Source organism: Camelina sativa, chromosome 17 (genome assembly GCF_030686135.1).
Source record: "Camelina sativa cultivar CO46 ecotype springtype chromosome 17, ASM3068613v1".
In the NCBI taxonomy this organism is placed as follows: Eukaryota; Viridiplantae; Streptophyta; class Magnoliopsida; order Brassicales; family Brassicaceae; genus Camelina; species Camelina sativa.
The window spans coordinates 28634873-28652169 of record NC_141896.1 but is presented as its reverse complement, the minus strand read 5'-3'; the positions used below and the strand labels follow the sequence as shown (position 1 = coordinate 28652169).

Sequence of the window (17297 nt, the reverse complement as noted above, 5' to 3'; positions counted from 1 at the left end):
TGGTAAGGAAGTTGCAATCAAAACTTAGAAGGAGAATGTGGATATGAATTTACATTAGATGTCAAACAAAATAATCATGTAACTTATAAGAGAGTGGTGACATATAGACACAAAGATGTGTTACATCGTTTAAGAATGAAAAACTCAGGTAACCAATTTTTTGTACTCTGAGAAATGAAGCGTATTGTGAGAACCTCACTCAACGTAAAAGGCCAAGAAGCGTGGAAACATTATCCCAACTCGTCACCGTGTGAAACAACATAATCTCCAATCAGAAAATAGCTCTACATAAACCAGATCACATTATAAGAATCATTAACATTTATATGAGATTACAAATAGATCAAATTCAGCAACAGAGTTTGATAGAAACAGAGATTCTAATAAAGAGAAAGACACGAATATCATAGATCAGATCATATCACAAACAAAAAGATGTTGATTACCATATAATTGTAACACAGTTATGATTGCGTCGAGAGAGAGAGCACTGTTAAGTTTTGGATTGTATCCTACTTTCCTGTTTCAAAATCAAACAAAATAACTTGTCATAAAGAGTTGTTATAAAATTAGTACATGAGAGTTAGATTAAGTTAGAAGAACACGGCAAAACGTGACGTGATTATTTGTAATGACATGGTAAAACCATGGATTAAATATGTTTTCTTGTTTCATTGGCCTAACAACTAAAAAGTTGAACCTAGTAAAATATTAGATAGTCAAAAATGCATAAGTGAACTTGAACATACTTTTTCATCGACAAGGAGAAGATTCAATTCTTGAAAATTCTTCTAGTTTATCCTTTTTGGAAATCCCCTGAGACAGTATATCCTGGCTGTTAGAACTCTGATCTTCGATTATCTTTTTAAAGAATTTAGATCTGAGATAGGAGTAAAATCCAGAGGCATCTTCAACCTGAAACTAAAAAAAAAACAGAATTAATATAAGAATTCAAGAGAAAATGTATGCATATTAACAAAAGAAATAGTATTTACCAGCGTGAGAATTGCAAATCCAGAAGCAAAAAACAATGAAGAGGAGATAAATACAGAGAAAATGGAAGAGAGAATGAACTCAAATTGGATTCATATAGAAGATGGATCGGTTGTAAACCACCTTGAACATGGAGCTGTTAGTTGAGTAAAATTAGGGATAGATTTTTTGTAAGCAGTTCTGATTGTCGAGGAAACGTTGAAAATGAAGAAAAAGCAGTGTTTTCAGAACTGGATCGGACCGGCCGGTTGAACCGGTTAACCCGCGACCCGTTCAATCTGCCGGTTTGGGTTTTGCTCTAAAACCGGGATGTTAAGAAACCGGGAAAACCCAGATCAACTCAGTAAAAACCGGCGACCCACCTTAATTAACCGACCCGCCGGGTTTTGGGTTTCACTTATCAAACAATTTTAGCACTTTAATTTGAACAGATCTGTTAATTTTTCACTTTTCTGCAAAATTTGATGAAGAACAATATTCTGGCTAGGTTTGAGTAGAAGTCATGACGAAGAGGAAAGAGAAGAGACACGTGAGAAAGGGTTAGACAATTTAATAGGAGAGATAACAAATTATTTTTATTAATTTTATATACTACAAGAATTTTTTTATTATTATTTGGTTAGATCATCCCACTAGGTCCTAGACATATATGTATAATATAAATATACAAATAATATGCTGTCAAATATAAACAAACAAACTAAGAAGAATTAACAATTTTAAATATAATTTAGTTCTATTAATTAAATTAAACGAGTAAACAATTATTAAAATTTAGAAATATAAATTTGTTACATATATCAAAAATAAAATTATAAAATTATATTTATAAGATGTATAATATATATATAAATAATTAAATATATTTAAATATTATTGACCCGCGGTCGAACTGGATTGACCCAGTGAACCGGTGACCCAATAGCCCTACCGGTTTAGTATCCGGTTCGGGTTTCAAAACATGGAGGTGGTTTTTAATGGTTATAGGGTTTACAAAATGTTTGGGCTTATTGTTTGAGAAATACATACCGCAAATAAAAAACTCATTAAGAGTCCAAAGATTTTCTTTTATGTCTTATGTGTTTCTTTGTAAAACATGATATTTTTTTGGAAAAGATTTATTTTTCACATGATTGTGTATCTTTAATTTTTGTTTAAAAAAAACTGAAAAAAAAAATATAATCAGATGTGGCTTAATTTGATTAGCTATGTGACTTGAATTATAGGATAAAGGATTTTTAAAATATATCGTTTGTTAATTGTATTTTATTTTTTACTCGTATTTTTTTGTTTGCATAGCAACATGACATTTAAGAAATGAACTGTCCTACAGAATTTAAAACCAAGAAATCATAACCGTAAAAACGATATACATTTTTCAAATTACCCAAGCACTTTGACTTACACAATTTAAAAAGCTGCAGAGCAAGATGACATTAAAAAGTTGCAGAGGAACATGAATTTATCATTTTAGGACAATCCATATATTATTTGAGAGACATTAGGGGTATGAGTATCCAGTCTGCTCTCTCAATCAGTTTTATCATCTGGACATGGTATTTTAACTCCCACAGCTTGCTCAAGTAAAAACACATCTATCGTAGGCCGTCAGATAAATACATTTGGGTTTAATACCGACTTTACAATAACAGTTGTCGTGTTAGGACCAAATGGAATACGATCAATCCTGTAAATTGGTTCAGCAGAGCAGAATTGTCCTTCAGCGACAATAACATTTTTTTGCAGACCAATCAAGAATCTGACGCCTAACTCCTCCTTTGCTATCAACATAGTGTTTCTGGCATCATTCTATGAGAAGTAGGAGAAGACTTACTTTTTTAGCAGCCAAGTCATGGACCATGAAGCTTCAAGCTTCTGCACAAGTGTCCAATCAAAATGAGTGTGTCCGGCTATCCATATTTTACTCCTAGTGATCTTTCTAGGCCTGAACTCTTTTTTTTTTTCTACAAGTAAAACACATTACTTATATGTCAGCATTTGGTTGACTTTTATATTTATACATATAAGATACAGTACATAAAGACACATATGATATCATAAGCTAGGCGAAAACTATATTATTTGCATCATTATCTGACATAGCATCCCTTATGTCTCTATGCTTATTCCAACATGTGTTTCTCTTATACTTCTTATCCATACCCTTAATCACTAGATGCTTTACTATATTTTCTCAATCTGTTGATGGCATATATTGCGGCAATAGATGCAGGGACACAACATCTCAGTTGGATTATTACCCAAACTCTTCGCTGATCAATTCACAAAGTTTCTTACTCCTTGGACATACTCAAGGCTAGCCCTAAACGTTACCAATGACTATATTCATAATCACACTTTTAAAATTAAAAATCAATGAAAATAAGAGCAAAACTTATACCTTGCAAGCCAATGTTAACAATTTCGAAATCAATGTACAAAATTATATCAAATCTATTTAACACAAAACATAATCGAATTTATCGTAGGGATTTGGCTAATGAGCTGGCTTGTTGTGGTACAATGGTTGACAAAAAAAATCATATCAAACCTATTAACACAAAACATAATCGAATTTACCTATTAGAGCGGGAGATCGTTGTGACGATGATTCAAACTCCTCTGTTACAAAGAACCAAAACTAAAAATCGATTAAGTTCAAAGAAACACCAAATCAAAAACATGCACAAATTGATAAATCCTAATAATGACAATTACTTATAACATATCGAAAACCCAATTTCTAACTAAATCCCTATCAATTTCAACTACCTTGAACTGAACAAAGACAATGGCTAGGAGGAGAGGAAAAGCAAGAGAGCTATGGAAGAAGATATGAGAATAGGATTGAAAGATTGCATGAGATGACAGAGAGAGGGAAACGAAGAGGATCTATGGAAGAAGAAAATGTCAAGTATAAAGGGAAAGGGGACGAATAGCAAATAGTTCAATTTTAATTTAATTTCATCACAATCCATAAATATTTGGAGCCCAAATTTCACCAAGGCGTCACTGCAAAAAAAAGTACCCGGTAACTCTTCCATAACATTTTCATAGGGATTCTTGTTAAAAATGCCACTTTTTGAAGAAAAAAAAAATTGGAAATATCATTTAAGTAGTTTGTGGATTTTGCCACTTTTGAGAAGAAAACAAAATACGTTTTTTCGACTATTTTTTTTATACAATACATATAATTCATACCAAATACTAAACTCTAAGAAAAATAAAACTGACTAAACCCAAACCTATCGAAGAAAACACATGTTAACTTGTATTTTTGTAACTTAGAAAGTGATAAAATCCACAAACTATGCTGACAGGTTGCTCTTTTATGGGTTTAAGAGTCATCTCAGCGGCAGAAACTTCGGCATTCAAGGACAAGTCAAGAGAAGAAATACCTAGTTCTTCGTATTCTATTGGAACTTGGTTGGGTGAGATACTGAGATGTACCCAAATCCAAAAAAATTCAAACAGTGTTAGAAAAATCTCTAAGAGATCGGACTGGAAAAATCGAAATCACGAAACATGATCCACACTTACTTGATAAGAGCTTGAACCAATCTCTATGAATAGCAGCCTGCAATGGCTTGTAGTTATTTTAAGGCACTTTAAACCTGATATATGGGTGGCTAATCACATGATCTCGCCTAGGAGCATTTATCAAAACCAAACATAACATTCAATCTTCTATCTTATGAATCTACACGTAAGAAAAATCATCAAATTCAATCAAACAAACAACTTCTAGAGATATGTACCATTTTGAAGACAAAATCGGAATTTTCCTTTTAAAATACCTCACGGCTTCTGCAGCTTGGTTGGCCACTGATATTGAGATTGTTTTTGCTCTTCTTCAGGAACACAATCTGATTCTCCAGAAACTGCTTCATCTCATTCTCATCAGAGAGAATTTTCTTATTCAACTCACCATAGACCTTATTGTAGCATACATGATGATCTTCTCTGTCCCGTCCGTACATGAAAAGGAACTCCTCCTTGAAGGAATCACTTCTCCGAGTATATATATAATTTATCTAATAAATTACAATTTTGTCACATAAACATGCAATTTATATATTAATTATAAAATTATATATTCTTTTCATTTGACATAATGTATACAAATTAAAAAAATATATCTAAATTTTATTTTACCCTTTATAAATATATTTTAAAAATTATCTTTATAATTAATAAGCTCATATAATAGAAATTTAAAATAAAATTAATTTTAAAATTTACAGTACATTAAAAACATAAAATAACACTCCCAAAGAAAAGAAAAGGACAAATTGACATTCTTCGTGAAAATGAGGAAGCATTACTTAATAAAAATCCTTGTAAAAAAAAATATATACTTTTTGTTCAAAAAAAAAAAAAAATCCTTGTAAAATACTTTTTTTATACTATTTCATAGCTACTACATCTCATATCACTGACACTCATTATTCTATATTGCAATTTAGGAACCATTTTAATTTTTTATCCCATATTTTTTTCTAGACTCACTTATACTTATAGATACTTTTATTAACAAATATCCAAACCAATATAAAGAAAAACTTCTGGACCATATTGATTCTGGAAAGATACATACAATGGCTGCGTCCTTGGCCTCTCTTTCCTCCTTTGCTAAAGCCAGAACAGCATGGTCACCGTTCAACCGCCATGGCAGCCACCGCCTTCCTCCTCCGCAACTCGTACCTCTCGCGTCCTCTGTACGCTTCAAATTCCCTTAGCGTTGATTCTTTAAGCTAAATCTTTAAAAGAGCTTTAATTGTTATAAGATATTGTCTTCTCAGATGGAAAAATATATCAGGAAGAGCTTCTTGCGGAGACGACGAAGGTGTCTCAAGAATATTTCTGCCCTTGAGACCTCTGACGGCGCCGTTGACGTGGAGGTCGACGACGATGACGATGACGAAGAAGAAGCGTGTGAGCTGGTTAACGGAACAGAAGTGTCAGTCGACGGCGTTGAAGGTTATCTTTTAACGGCGGTAAAGAACAATAACGGAACTGGATTGCTTCTACTATCTAATGTCTTTGGCTTTCAAGATTCAGCCACACGCGACTTCGCTTACCGTGTTGCTTGCAATGGCTACAAGTATATCAAATCTTTTCCATTTACTTACCTCTCTTAAAGTCCAAAATTTATTATTTAAATTGGAATTTTGTTTCTTTTGGTTGAGACAGTGTTCTTGTCCCGGACTTGTTCCGTGGAGATCCATGGTCGAAAAACCGACCAAAGTCTGAATACGAGGAATGGAGAAGAAAACAAGACCCGGAACGTATCAGACAAGACACAACTAGCTTCACGAAATGGATGGTTGAGGAATTCGCAGCAGCTGGCATCTCCAAGAAGCTAGGAGTGATGGGGTTCTGTTTCGGCGGTGGGCGTGTAGTTGACGTATTAGCCACGGATGAGAACGATTACTTCAGCACCGGTGTCTCGTTCTACGGTACGAGAATAGACTCCGCGGTGGCCGGAGATGTGAAAGTTCCAGTCTTGTTTATATCCGGTGACAGAGACCCGCTTTGTGAAGTGAAGGGTTTGTACGAAATTAAGGAGAAGATTGGTGAAAGGTCAAAGGTTGTTGTGTATGAAGGAAGAGGTCACGGCTTTGTCCACCGGCCCGAGACGGCGGAAGATGATCGAGACGCGGAGGAAGCGTTTGCCCTCATGAGGAATTGGTTACATCATCATTTGATTTAAATTACATGGTTTTCTCTGCTCTTTTGTACATCCAAGTTACAATTAAACTCGGATTCTAGTATATAAAAGGTTAATTAATAAGATAACTAATGAGGAGATTTTCTAGAAAACCATAGAAAATTTTAACCTATAAGCAAATCATGAATTCATTCATGTAAACTAAAATGCTATGCTAACTAGGATCGGATCCGCGCTACAGTGCGGGGGAATATTTCAGTTAATTGCTATGTTAAACATATTACACGGTATTATATTTTGATTCCAACTAATCGTATAGTATTTTATGTTGGAAAGAAAAATTAGTAGTGTTATGATTCGGTACGAAATATTAGGGAGAATCCGAAGGTAGTAATTGGCAATGTAATGTGCTTTTATAAACTAAAAACTTACCGATTAGTGTTGATCACACAGTGACGCAGAATATGATTAGGTTTTGGTTTTTGGTGACTTAATTATTTAAACTGAAAATATGAGAACTTTGGTTACTATATATTTGCTGAAGATTTTATATATAAATTAACAAAGTAACAATTAGAATAAATTTATTTTTCTTGCATAATAAAAAAAGATATTGTTCAATGATTGATAACATTTTCTTTTGTTTTATATGTGTCTTTATTTAATGTGTAAAAAAAGGAAAAGACACACTTTAGGTAGCCAAATTCTCTTACTATATATATATATATATATTTTGACATAATTCTCTTACAATATATAATTGTCAAAATATTACTATATATCATAAAGAAAGAGAATACAAATGGGTCATTCGAATAAATAAAAGCCTCTTCAGAGCTTACAGAAAAATGAGGCCCAACCGAGAGCCCGCCAAAATGAGGCACGAAAAACCAAAATGTAACATCATCTTCAATTCTTCATAGTCGATGTCAAGAAAAAAAAACATCATCTTCAATGTCAATCTCGATCCCTTTTGATTATCTTCCTCTTATGTAAAATAACTTGTGCGATTATAAATAACTATTGAAAATTTGCAAAGAACATGTTCGAAAACATCAGATCCAAGCCAAACAGAGAGATCCGATCAACGATTTTAACATGGGATGGAAGAGACCAACAAAATAGGCTCGATAAGCAAATACAGCCGATTACACGGCATGACAAACAACATCACAATCTGATTTTCACATGCAAAGGTAAGATAATAAATTAGCTCTCAGATCTATGTGAATAAGAGGTTGATATCCATATTGAAATATATAGATAATAATCACGGCAAATAAGCAGAGAGAATGAGATATCGGGATTGGCGTTATCAACAAAACCCGCTGCCGTCTTCTGACTCTTCCTGTTGCCGCCGGGAATCACATTACCAGAACGCCCTTGGACATGTCTTAAGTCACGGGCTTAGAAGATGCTTTGTGCCATGTTTTCTCCGTAGAGAAAAAGGTAATGGCTGCTTCATTAGAGCATGTTAAGTTTATTTGCTTTTGCTTAGGAAATTTTTGGTCGAGTTTGGTGATGTGAATGCAGAATAATTATACTGTTTAGGGCTGCCTGTATGTGGCCCCCTGTAAAATAGGGTTTCAATTCGTTTACCCCTGTACTTTTATGCTCTACCTATTTCCCCCTAGACAACATCTATTCTTTCCAATTCCACCTATATTAATTCATTTCTATCTAATTAACCAAAATAAATTAAACTTTAAAAAATCTAAATTTTGCGTTTATAATCGATAATTCGCAATTACTATACCGAGATTGGCTTAACCCGACTCAATATATCAGACCCGAAATCATTTTGTTTACCTATAAAACCAAATCGATTTGGGGAAAATTGAAATTTGGTCTTCTTCTTCTTCTTCCTCGAAACCCAAAAAATTGAGTTCTTCTTTCCCGATTCAATTTCTTCTTCTTTTTCTCCGTTTGTTTATTTCTCCTTATTCCAGTTTTCTTCTTCTAATGCGTCTCATCTAACTTCAACCAAATTTGTCAAGAAGAACCCAATTTTTTGGGTTTCGAGGAAGAAGAAGAAGAAGACCTAATTTTAGTTTTTCCCAAATCGATTTGGTTTTATGGGTGAACAAAATGATTTCGGGTCTGATATATTGAGTCGGATTAAGCCAATCACGGTATAGTAATCGCAAATTATCGATTTTGAAACGCAAAACTTAGATTTTTTAAAATTTAATTAATTTTGGTTAATTAGATAGAAATGAATTACTATAGGTGGAGTTGGGAAGAATAGATGTTGTCTAAAGGGAAATAGGGAGAGCGTAAAAGTACAGGGGTAAACGAGTTGAAACCCTATTTTACAGGGGGCCACATACAGGCAGCCCATAATTGCCCTACTGTTTAAGGTAAAGTATATATATTTCAGGAATCGCAAAAATCTTGTAGAGTAAGTTTAAAATATCATGTAGATAATTTTGGAATGATTTTTTGGAAATTAAACTGAGAATATGCTTTGTAATGTGCTAAATTAAATAGAGAAAATCTTTACATATTCTAATCGTCCAATTAAAACTGGAAAACGTAATCACCTTACCCTATTTATATGAAGCATATCAATTTTAAAATAAAAATAGGACAATTAACAAAAATAGCACCATTTTAAGTTTTTTTTTCATAATTAGCACATGTTTTTAAATATTCCAAAACTAGCACACATTTAATTTTGGAAAAAAATTAATTATCAATAAAATTAAAGTTTATATCCTTTCTTTTCTATCTCCACCGACATCATTCATCTCATACCCAGATTTATAAAAAATTGAACTCTCCAGTCGCTTAACTTTGCCACACACTTTACTTGCTCGTCTTTCAAATCAAAATTTGTATCTCTCTCTCTCTCTCCCTCTCTCTCGTCTTCGAATTGAACCATGTCGGACGACGAGCACCACTTCGAATCCAGCGACGCCGGAGCTTCCAAGACTTATCATCAACAAGCCGGTAACATCCGTAAAGGTGGTTACATAGTCATCAAGGGACGTCCCTGCAAGGTTTTTGCTTTCTCTCTCTCTTTCGTTTTTTATTTTTTTTTGATTCACTAACACTAGCTATAGAAGTCTTATTGATTCATCTTCCTGGATTGTATTAGGCGTTGTGATTTTTGAGGGTTTAGTGATCTGAGGATTGTATTAGGCAGTGTTGTTAGGTCATATGATCATTGTGATTGTGAGGATTGTGTTCTCGTGTTTACTGCTGAGTAAGATCTCTGTATTTTTTTTTTTTTTGAAGTTTTGGCTTAAAAGGTTTTGTAATCTAGCTATGTCGATTTTGAATTTTGCTTAATTCATTTGGTATTAAATTCTTTGTTGGTTTGTTAGTGTTGAGGACTGTATGAAAGTAAAAATACTACTCTTTGATCTTTTTTTGCAGAAGACGGATGGTGCTTTGGCTCAATCTCGTCGTGGGTTCCTCGCGAGAAAGCTGTAAGTATCTTTTTACATTTGTCTTTGTTCTAAGGTAGAGATCATGAAATCAATTCTACTCAGATTGTTAAGAATTGGGAAGTGATTCATTTTGAAGTTTGGTTTTGGAAGGATCTTTGTATGTCAAATTGGTAATTGAAGAAGGTAGTGTAATTTTTCTGTAAGTCTCGGTGTGCCAAGCCTGAAACCTAAATTAGTGAGGCAAAGAGGGATAGGTCTCCTGTAACATTTGTTTTCTTGATTGTTTCAGTGAGATTCCTGTTTTTTTTTTTTTTTTTTTTTCATGGTTGTATTTGTTGCAGCTCTTTGCTGTGGATGCCTCTTTGAGGAGATTCAAGTCGCATAAGAAAGGAGTGCACATATTGAAGAGGGTTGGAGATGTGCTCATTGTTGTCGTTATTGCCGATATGGAATGCTATTTTCATTAAGAGATTAACTCTTACAGGGAGGTTCATTAGGAGGATCAACAACTGTTGCAGCAAAAAAATGTATGATGTGACTTGGTCGTGATACTAGTGAAATTCAGGAAGGATTACACGAAATTCAGGAAGGATTCTTAGAACTTCATGATGACCTTCATAACAAGTTTAGATTTCAGGATGACTTTCATAAAAATTCTGGATATTGGTAAACACTAGGGTAACACAAAAATGATACCATTACCCTTTACTAATGGAGTTTTCTTTCTATGTTTTACATTTTTTTTAGTAATGCTGAGTTTTTATGTTGAACTTTTCTTCGTTTTCTGAATTCAAATATATTTTCATAAAATCATTATTTATAGATGGTTCCTTGATAGCTGGTAGATTACCTTCTCCTGTTCGTGTAACTTGGAAAACCAACAACAACTATCATTACTACAGAACGTTTAAACTTTTGTTGATAACCCAGTTATATTACACTACGGAACCTATTTTTATGCAAAATAAAATATTTCGGAAGGTTATCTCGCATTTTAGTAAGACCTTCATAAAAATAAATAAAACATCATGCTAGATATTCCTATTTTCTACATTTGTTGTAAAACACCAATATGTGCACCAAATCAAATTATTATACATCATTAATGGAGTAATATGTGAATGTGATACAATAAGGCACAAAACACATATAAAAAAATTTTAAAAACACATTTTTAAAAAATTTAGGAAAGATTCAATAGCTTTTTAGGAAGACATTCTTGAATTTTAGGATGGCATTCCATAATGACCTTGACTTTTGTGAAGGTCTTCCTAATTGTCTGAAACCAACATCTATTTACATGTTTTCTTCAGGTGTGGGTTCACCACTGTAAAATATCAAAATCATAAAAATGAAGTCTTTATCATTCATTGATGGAGTAATCTTTGATGTATTGAGGCAAAGCATTAAAAATAAAAATAAAGAAACACCTTTATTTAAATTTAGGAAGGATTCAATAATATTTAGGAATGACATCGTAAAATTCATGATATCCTTCATAAATAATTAAGAAGACACAAAATCAAATCATTACACCTATTGTATATGTAGATAAAATATCAGAATGTGCACAAAATAAAATCATTATCTCTCACCTAATGGAGTAATTTGTGATATATTAAGACAAAACATATATAAAAGATTCAAAAACTCAATTTAAAAAAATTTAGGAAGTGTTTCATAATGTTTAGGAAGACATACTGAATATTTAGGAAGGTATTCCTAAATATATAAAAATCCCAAAAAAATTGTTCTTTCCTACACTTTTGTCAAACTTGGAAACAAGCAGATCCAAAATCACATGAGAAACAAAAACCCAAGGCTCAAAAACGCACATCTTAGCTCATTTACATTTTCCGCTCATGTCCTTGTGAGACTTCTCAGATTGATAGTACTGTCTATGATATAAAATCTTAACCTCTTGTTTGCACAGCCTTTCATCTTTTAGCAGCTTTACTCTCTTTTGAAATGGCAAAACAAGCAGTTTGAGAATTGCAAGATTTTCCAGGTGAGGAGTGCAAAGAAGTAAGTAATTTCTCATTTATCACCTTTTGGTTCTTCACAATGAGAAGTGCAACCCTTAACTGGCTTTCAACTACGAGAAGCTCGGCATAATTCAGACCATCAAGATCCTTACCGGTCATTCTCCTGTAGAAAAACAAATCTGAACCACAATGGAAAGGGAAAAGGAAATGGAAAGAAAGAATCAAAGAAGAAGAAATGGGTAAGGGGAGATGTGAGGTGAGTTAAACCTGGTCAAAAAGCGTAGTCTGCTAAGTTCCCTCCCCATAGAAGAAGACTGGAGAAGAAGGGTGAAAACTATATGTGAGAAAAACAGAAAACAGAGAGACAAAAACTCCATGACAGGTGTGTATGTGTACATACCAATGCTTGTCCGTGTGGCCTTAGTTCGAATATGAAAGGCAATTTTGCAAACCCAGAAGAAGTTGGTTAGATGATCGATCGAAGCTTATGTTCCATGAAGCAACCAACAGACTAAAACTTAAACCCTAGAGCTAGAGGATTTAGTAGATTTTCTCAAAATCAGATTCTATGGTTAATAGCAAAAGCCAGGAAACTAAAAGAGCATCTGAGTAATAGCTAGAGTCTGTGTAAGTAATAAATAACAAGTTCGATCGAAGCTTATGTTTCAGAGGAAACAGATAAACCAACCCAACAGACTATAAAACTTAGAACCTAGAGCTAGAGAATCTCGTAGATTTTCTCAAAATCAGATTCTTTCTGGGTGATAGCTAAACAAAGGAAACGAAACGGAGGATTCATAGATCAGATTGATTCAGAATCTGAGTAATGGCTAGATTCTGTAAGTCATAGAACAAATTCAATCCCTAGAAAGAGAACCCAACAATTTCAAACTCTGAAATCCAAGAAGAAAAAAGAGAAATTGATGATAGCCATCGATTTAGTACATGATTGAAGCTTCACGGGAAAATCTGAGATCAGATCGAAAAATTCATCAAGCTTGGCCGGAGAGAAATGAAGAGAGATCGGATTTTGATTTTTTTGAGTTTTTTTAAAATAATAATATTTCTCTCTATTAATTACTCAATTTCTTTAAGAAATGCTAGTTTTGGAACATTTTAGCGTGTGTGCTAGTTTTGGAACAAAAATCCAAATGTGTGCCATTCTAGGGTATTTCTCATAAAAATATAATCGTTTCATTTGATTGTGCTTTATTTTAGGAAGCTTATTATAAATATAAAGATTTTTGAGTACTCAATATTATTCCTTTTTCCCAAAAAAATAATTTAGTTTTGTTCAACGAAGCCCATTAAGTTAATTTTAATATTTGTGAAACCCATTAACATTTAACATTTTAAAACATAACCTATTGAGGTTCGAACGAACATAATTGTTCCTTTTATAGAACTCAAGTACCCAATTGCAAATTTCCGGGTCATTTTGTTGAAATAACCCGAATCAAGATACTTAAAAGTCTCATTTAACCTTAATGACTTATTTTCTGTTGAATTTCGCAGGGGGCATTTTCGTCCAAAAGTAAAGTTGTACTTCTCTTTTACTAATATAGGGATATTACATGGTTCTTATCAATGTGAGATTGGTTGGGTTCTTCGACATGAAGGGGATGATTTGAGATGGTACGACGCTAAGGCTTATCCTCGTCTTTACTCATGCTTTGATGCAAGTATGCAACAACTCTTATTTGGGCAATGTCGTGTTTGGACAACCTTGGAGTTGAAATACTTGTTGAGATCGGGATTCAAAGACCTTGATATAAGCTTTGAAGTCCTCATTATGTCTGGCCGAGATTGCAGTTGTACACTGAGTAAATCATTGGGATGACTAGAAGGAGTGTGAAACCATTCTTCAAATTCAATGGAGTTCACGCAACATTTTTTCATCAATTCATTGCCAAAAATGACTATAATGAATATTATCAAGTTTAACAGAATGTTTGGATAATTTTTATTTTCAAAAAAACTATAGTGTTACATTCTGAAATTCGGACTCAGTCAAGATTATTTATATTGCATTGTTTTAGTCTTCACAATTCAGAGGCAGTTTTGAGTAGGTTTTGGGTATTTGTGACTTCAACATGAGGTTATTGGGCTCTTCCAAGTATGGTCCAAGCTTGGTGGTGATAAAACTTGTTGGCCTTCATAAAACGTTAATGATTTGAAAAATCTATATTAACATTTTTGAAGTACATTTTGCGTTATGCCCTTTTAGTTTTACTTATTTAAAATTTTATTTACAACATTAACCCCTCAAAAATTTCCAAAAATAGTACCACGACAGATTTTGTTTCCTAAATCTATATTAACATTTTTGAAGTACATTTGGTATTTCACCCTTGAAGTTATATGTATTTAAAAACTTATTTACAAATTTAATCCCTAAAAACTTTCCAAAAATAAAATCATTTCAGATTTTGTTTCCTAAATATTTAACTTTTTATTCCAACTAAAAATAAAAAAACAGCAATCAATATTATATAGAGACATAAACTATGATATATTTTCCATTTTATTTTCCAAACTTGTGAGTTTTGATTCTTAACGTAAGAAGAACTTCGATTCCTAATTATTTAAATATTATAATTAATATATATATATATATATAAATTTAATAAAATTTAAAATATTATGAATATGTAAAATTAAAAGAAATCTAAAATACTATATAATGTGGTTGTAAAAAGTACGTGTTGGAATTAATAAAATATTATTAAATATGTGCTAACACGGTTAAGTCCTCATTTTATTATTTGCCAACACTATAAATATTATAATATCTGACATATAAAATCAATTTGTTTTATCTAAGATTGTGTAAAATAATTAATTCATTAGAAAATGTGACTTAATCACATCATATAAATGACTTATTATGTATTTAATCACCTTATATAAATGACTTATTATGTATTTAGATCTCTTATTTATTTGTTATAATAATTTAAAATCGAAATAGAATCTCAAAAACTAAACAAAACAAACTAAATATAATAAACAAATGGTCATATAGTATATTACAGGTTAAAAAGTTAATATAAACGTTTAGTCTCACAAGCTGCCGGAAAATTATGTTATTTCTCTATTTATAAAACATCCAATATTTAACAAACAAATAGAATATAAAATATAAATAATAATAAAACTATATGCACGCGGTGTACCGCGGGCTAAAATCTAGTATAAAGTGATATTCACATCAAAACAATGTGAGAATCTACACTCTGTTTTTTTTTTTTTTGAATCCTTCTAAAAATAGATCAAACCTTTGGATATGGGCAAAGTTCAAAATAATTAATTTTCTCTAGTCAGTCAAAAGAAAGTGAGGAAATAAAGTCTGGACCACTTCCCCATTCTGGTATTCCCCTTGCACCATTTGGTCGAGTTTGGTTCGGTTCGGTCGTCTTGTGGCTGTGGGAACACACCCAAAAAAAAAGGTGGGCCTTAATCTGACCCAGGCCTACATAAGAGAAACTCTTATCCTCTTCTCTCTTTGAATTTTATTCCAGAAAAATAATAACTTTGTTGAAAAAGAATAAAAAATAACATTAGTGGAAAAATATACTTTTGACAATAATGGAAAGTAAATAACCTGTTCCTTAATTAATAGCTAGGAGGATTATGTTTCGTAGTTTTCAGTTTCTCATTTCTTTATGATTTATTTGATAGATTTTTTAACGACGAAATGATGATAATGAAAATTGAAAATTTCAGAGAAATTTTTTGAATCGAAGAGCAATGAAAATGATAGAAAATTTTCAATTGATTGTGTAATTTAAAAGTATATATAATAATAAAAAACGGCATTTTGTTATCTACATTTTTGTTTTTTTTTGATAAACCAAAAATTACAAAAAATTACGAATCTAAAGAAATTGAAAATTACGAAAGAAGAGGAACCCTAATAATTTGATCGGAATCAAGATCACGATCTTGATCTTGATCTTGATCTTCTTCGCCACAGTCGTAAACAGATCTAACAAGAATCAACTGATCTTCCAAGTATCTCTGAAGCAACCCAGCTTCTTCAGTTTCAATTCCGCCGCCACAACCGCAACCTTCCTCACATCTCCGGAGCCTCAAATCATCTTCGTCGGCGGCGGATTTAGCAAACCAAGGGTGACGACTACGGAGACGACTGAAGATCTCGACGGCGCAGAGTACAGGGATCGAGGCGCAAAGGATTGGGATTAGTAAAGGAGAACAGAGGAGGAAGAAAACGAACCGGCTCCGCCGCGTGCGGAGCCAAAAGACGTCGGTCAACATTGTGAAGACGGCGGCGCGTGAATAGTCATGGCCCCCGGATTAAACGGAGGAGGAGAAGAGGTCGTGCGCTGTACGAATTGGTAATGAGTGGGATCACAACACAGAAGCTTCTTTGGCACATGACTTTGTTGTTGTTTCTAAAAAGACTTAAAAAATAAATTATTTTGACTTGTTATATACTTTTTGTCTTTGGCTTTCTCATGTGACTCTCTTTACTTTAGTTACAAAATTTATTACACATCTAATTGTATTATTAACCAAGAAGACTTTGTAGGAAACTCGATTCATTATGGCAAAAGAGTCTTTTGTGAATGACTAGGCTTGTCCATTTTGGATAAGAAACCGGCAATTACTTGTTTCGATAATTAAAATCCTAAAATTATTACAATTTTCCCTAAACATTATACAAAATTTCTATAGTTATAAAATTGACGTTTACCCACAAATTAGTTAAAAGTTTGGTTAAAAGTGATTTCTATCCAAATTTTTTTGACTTTGGAAAAAAAAATTTTGATTCACATATATTCGAATATATGATTATAGCAAAAAAAAAAGAGAAATATCCTAAAATAGCACTCTTTTAAGTTTTGTTCCAAAAATAGCACACACACTTAAATATTCCTAATCTAGCATTTTTTAATATTGAGTATTAAAAAAAAAATATTTATTCTTTAAAAAAAAATCAAACGCATTATCTCTTTTACATTTTCCGTCAAAGTTTGTGATGAATTTTCCCATATGAGATCTTCATTTTTTTATCTCGAATCTTTCAATTACAGACCAAATCGCTCCATTAAAGCTTCAATCAAGCATTAGTTTGCTCCCGTAAAGCTTCAGTCAGGAGTTAAATCGATGGTTATCATCAATTTCTTATTTCTTTTTTTTCATCACCTATTGAGATTGCAGAGTTTGCTAATAATCTCGATCAATCTGTATTATAGATGGAGCAGAGAGATGGATCAATCTGTGTGAGAA

At 32.7% G+C, this 17297-nt stretch overlaps 2 protein-coding genes and 3 long non-coding RNA genes across 6 annotated transcripts; 2 read left to right on the top strand and 3 right to left on the bottom strand.

Moving 5' to 3' along the window:
• LOC104757842 (uncharacterized) lies at nucleotides 1-1184 on the bottom strand. 2 transcript variants are annotated; one of them, XR_762535.3, is made up of 4 exons: nucleotides 996-1184; nucleotides 750-915; nucleotides 447-520; nucleotides 1-284 (listed from the first exon to the last, which is right to left on the bottom strand). It is a non-coding gene; the product is annotated as an uncharacterized LOC104757842 (long non-coding RNA). The 2 variants fall into 2 exon arrangements; XR_762536.3 differs by having other exon boundaries at nucleotides 750-921; nucleotides 996-1179.
• Nucleotides 1185-5347: 4163 nt separating this feature from the next.
• Nucleotides 5348-6816, top strand: LOC104757843 (uncharacterized). The gene is made up of 3 exons (XM_010480631.3): nucleotides 5348-5711; nucleotides 5796-6097; nucleotides 6187-6816. The coding sequence occupies exons 1-3, from the start codon at nucleotides 5592-5594 to the stop codon at nucleotides 6704-6706; spliced, it is 942 nt and encodes a 313-aa protein (XP_010478933.1). The 5' UTR covers nucleotides 5348-5591; the 3' UTR covers nucleotides 6707-6816.
• A 2582-nt stretch (nucleotides 6817-9398) lies between these two features.
• Nucleotides 9399-10869, top strand: LOC104757844 (uncharacterized). Its single transcript, XR_762537.3, has 3 exons — nucleotides 9399-9666; nucleotides 10046-10098; nucleotides 10401-10869. It is a non-coding gene; the product is annotated as an uncharacterized LOC104757844 (long non-coding RNA).
• Nucleotides 10870-11694: 825 nt separating this feature from the next.
• LOC109130157 (uncharacterized) lies at nucleotides 11695-13106 on the bottom strand. The gene is made up of 4 exons (XR_015587001.1): nucleotides 12445-13106; nucleotides 12312-12358; nucleotides 12108-12207; nucleotides 11695-12019 (listed from the first exon to the last, which is right to left on the bottom strand). It is a non-coding gene; the product is annotated as an uncharacterized LOC109130157 (long non-coding RNA).
• A 2695-nt stretch (nucleotides 13107-15801) lies between these two features.
• On the bottom strand, nucleotides 15802-16529 carry LOC104757845 (uncharacterized). Its single transcript, XM_010480632.3, has one exon. It carries the CDS (start codon nucleotides 16320-16322, stop codon nucleotides 15939-15941), a length of 384 nt encoding a protein of 127 aa, XP_010478934.1. The 5' UTR covers nucleotides 16323-16529; the 3' UTR covers nucleotides 15802-15938.
• Between the last annotated feature and the right edge of the window lie 768 nt (nucleotides 16530-17297).

What these genes read in the sequence shown, in the direction of transcription:
- LOC104757845 (XM_010480632.3), bottom strand. Translation starts at nt 16,322, where the DNA reads ATGTTGACCGACGTCTTTTGGCTCCGCACGCGGCGGAGCCGGTTCGTT.
- LOC104757843 (XM_010480631.3), top strand. Translation starts at nt 5,592, where the DNA reads ATGGCTGCGTCCTTGGCCTCTCTTTCCTCCTTTGCTAAAGCCAGAACA. An exon ending in TCGTACCTCTCGCGTCCTCT is followed by an intron (nt 5,712 to 5,795) that starts GTACGCTTCAAA and finishes TTGTCTTCTCAG; the next exon opens with ATGGAAAAATATATCAGGAA. An exon ending in GTTGCTTGCAATGGCTACAA is followed by an intron (nt 6,098 to 6,186) that starts GTATATCAAATC and finishes TGGTTGAGACAG; the next exon opens with TGTTCTTGTCCCGGACTTGT.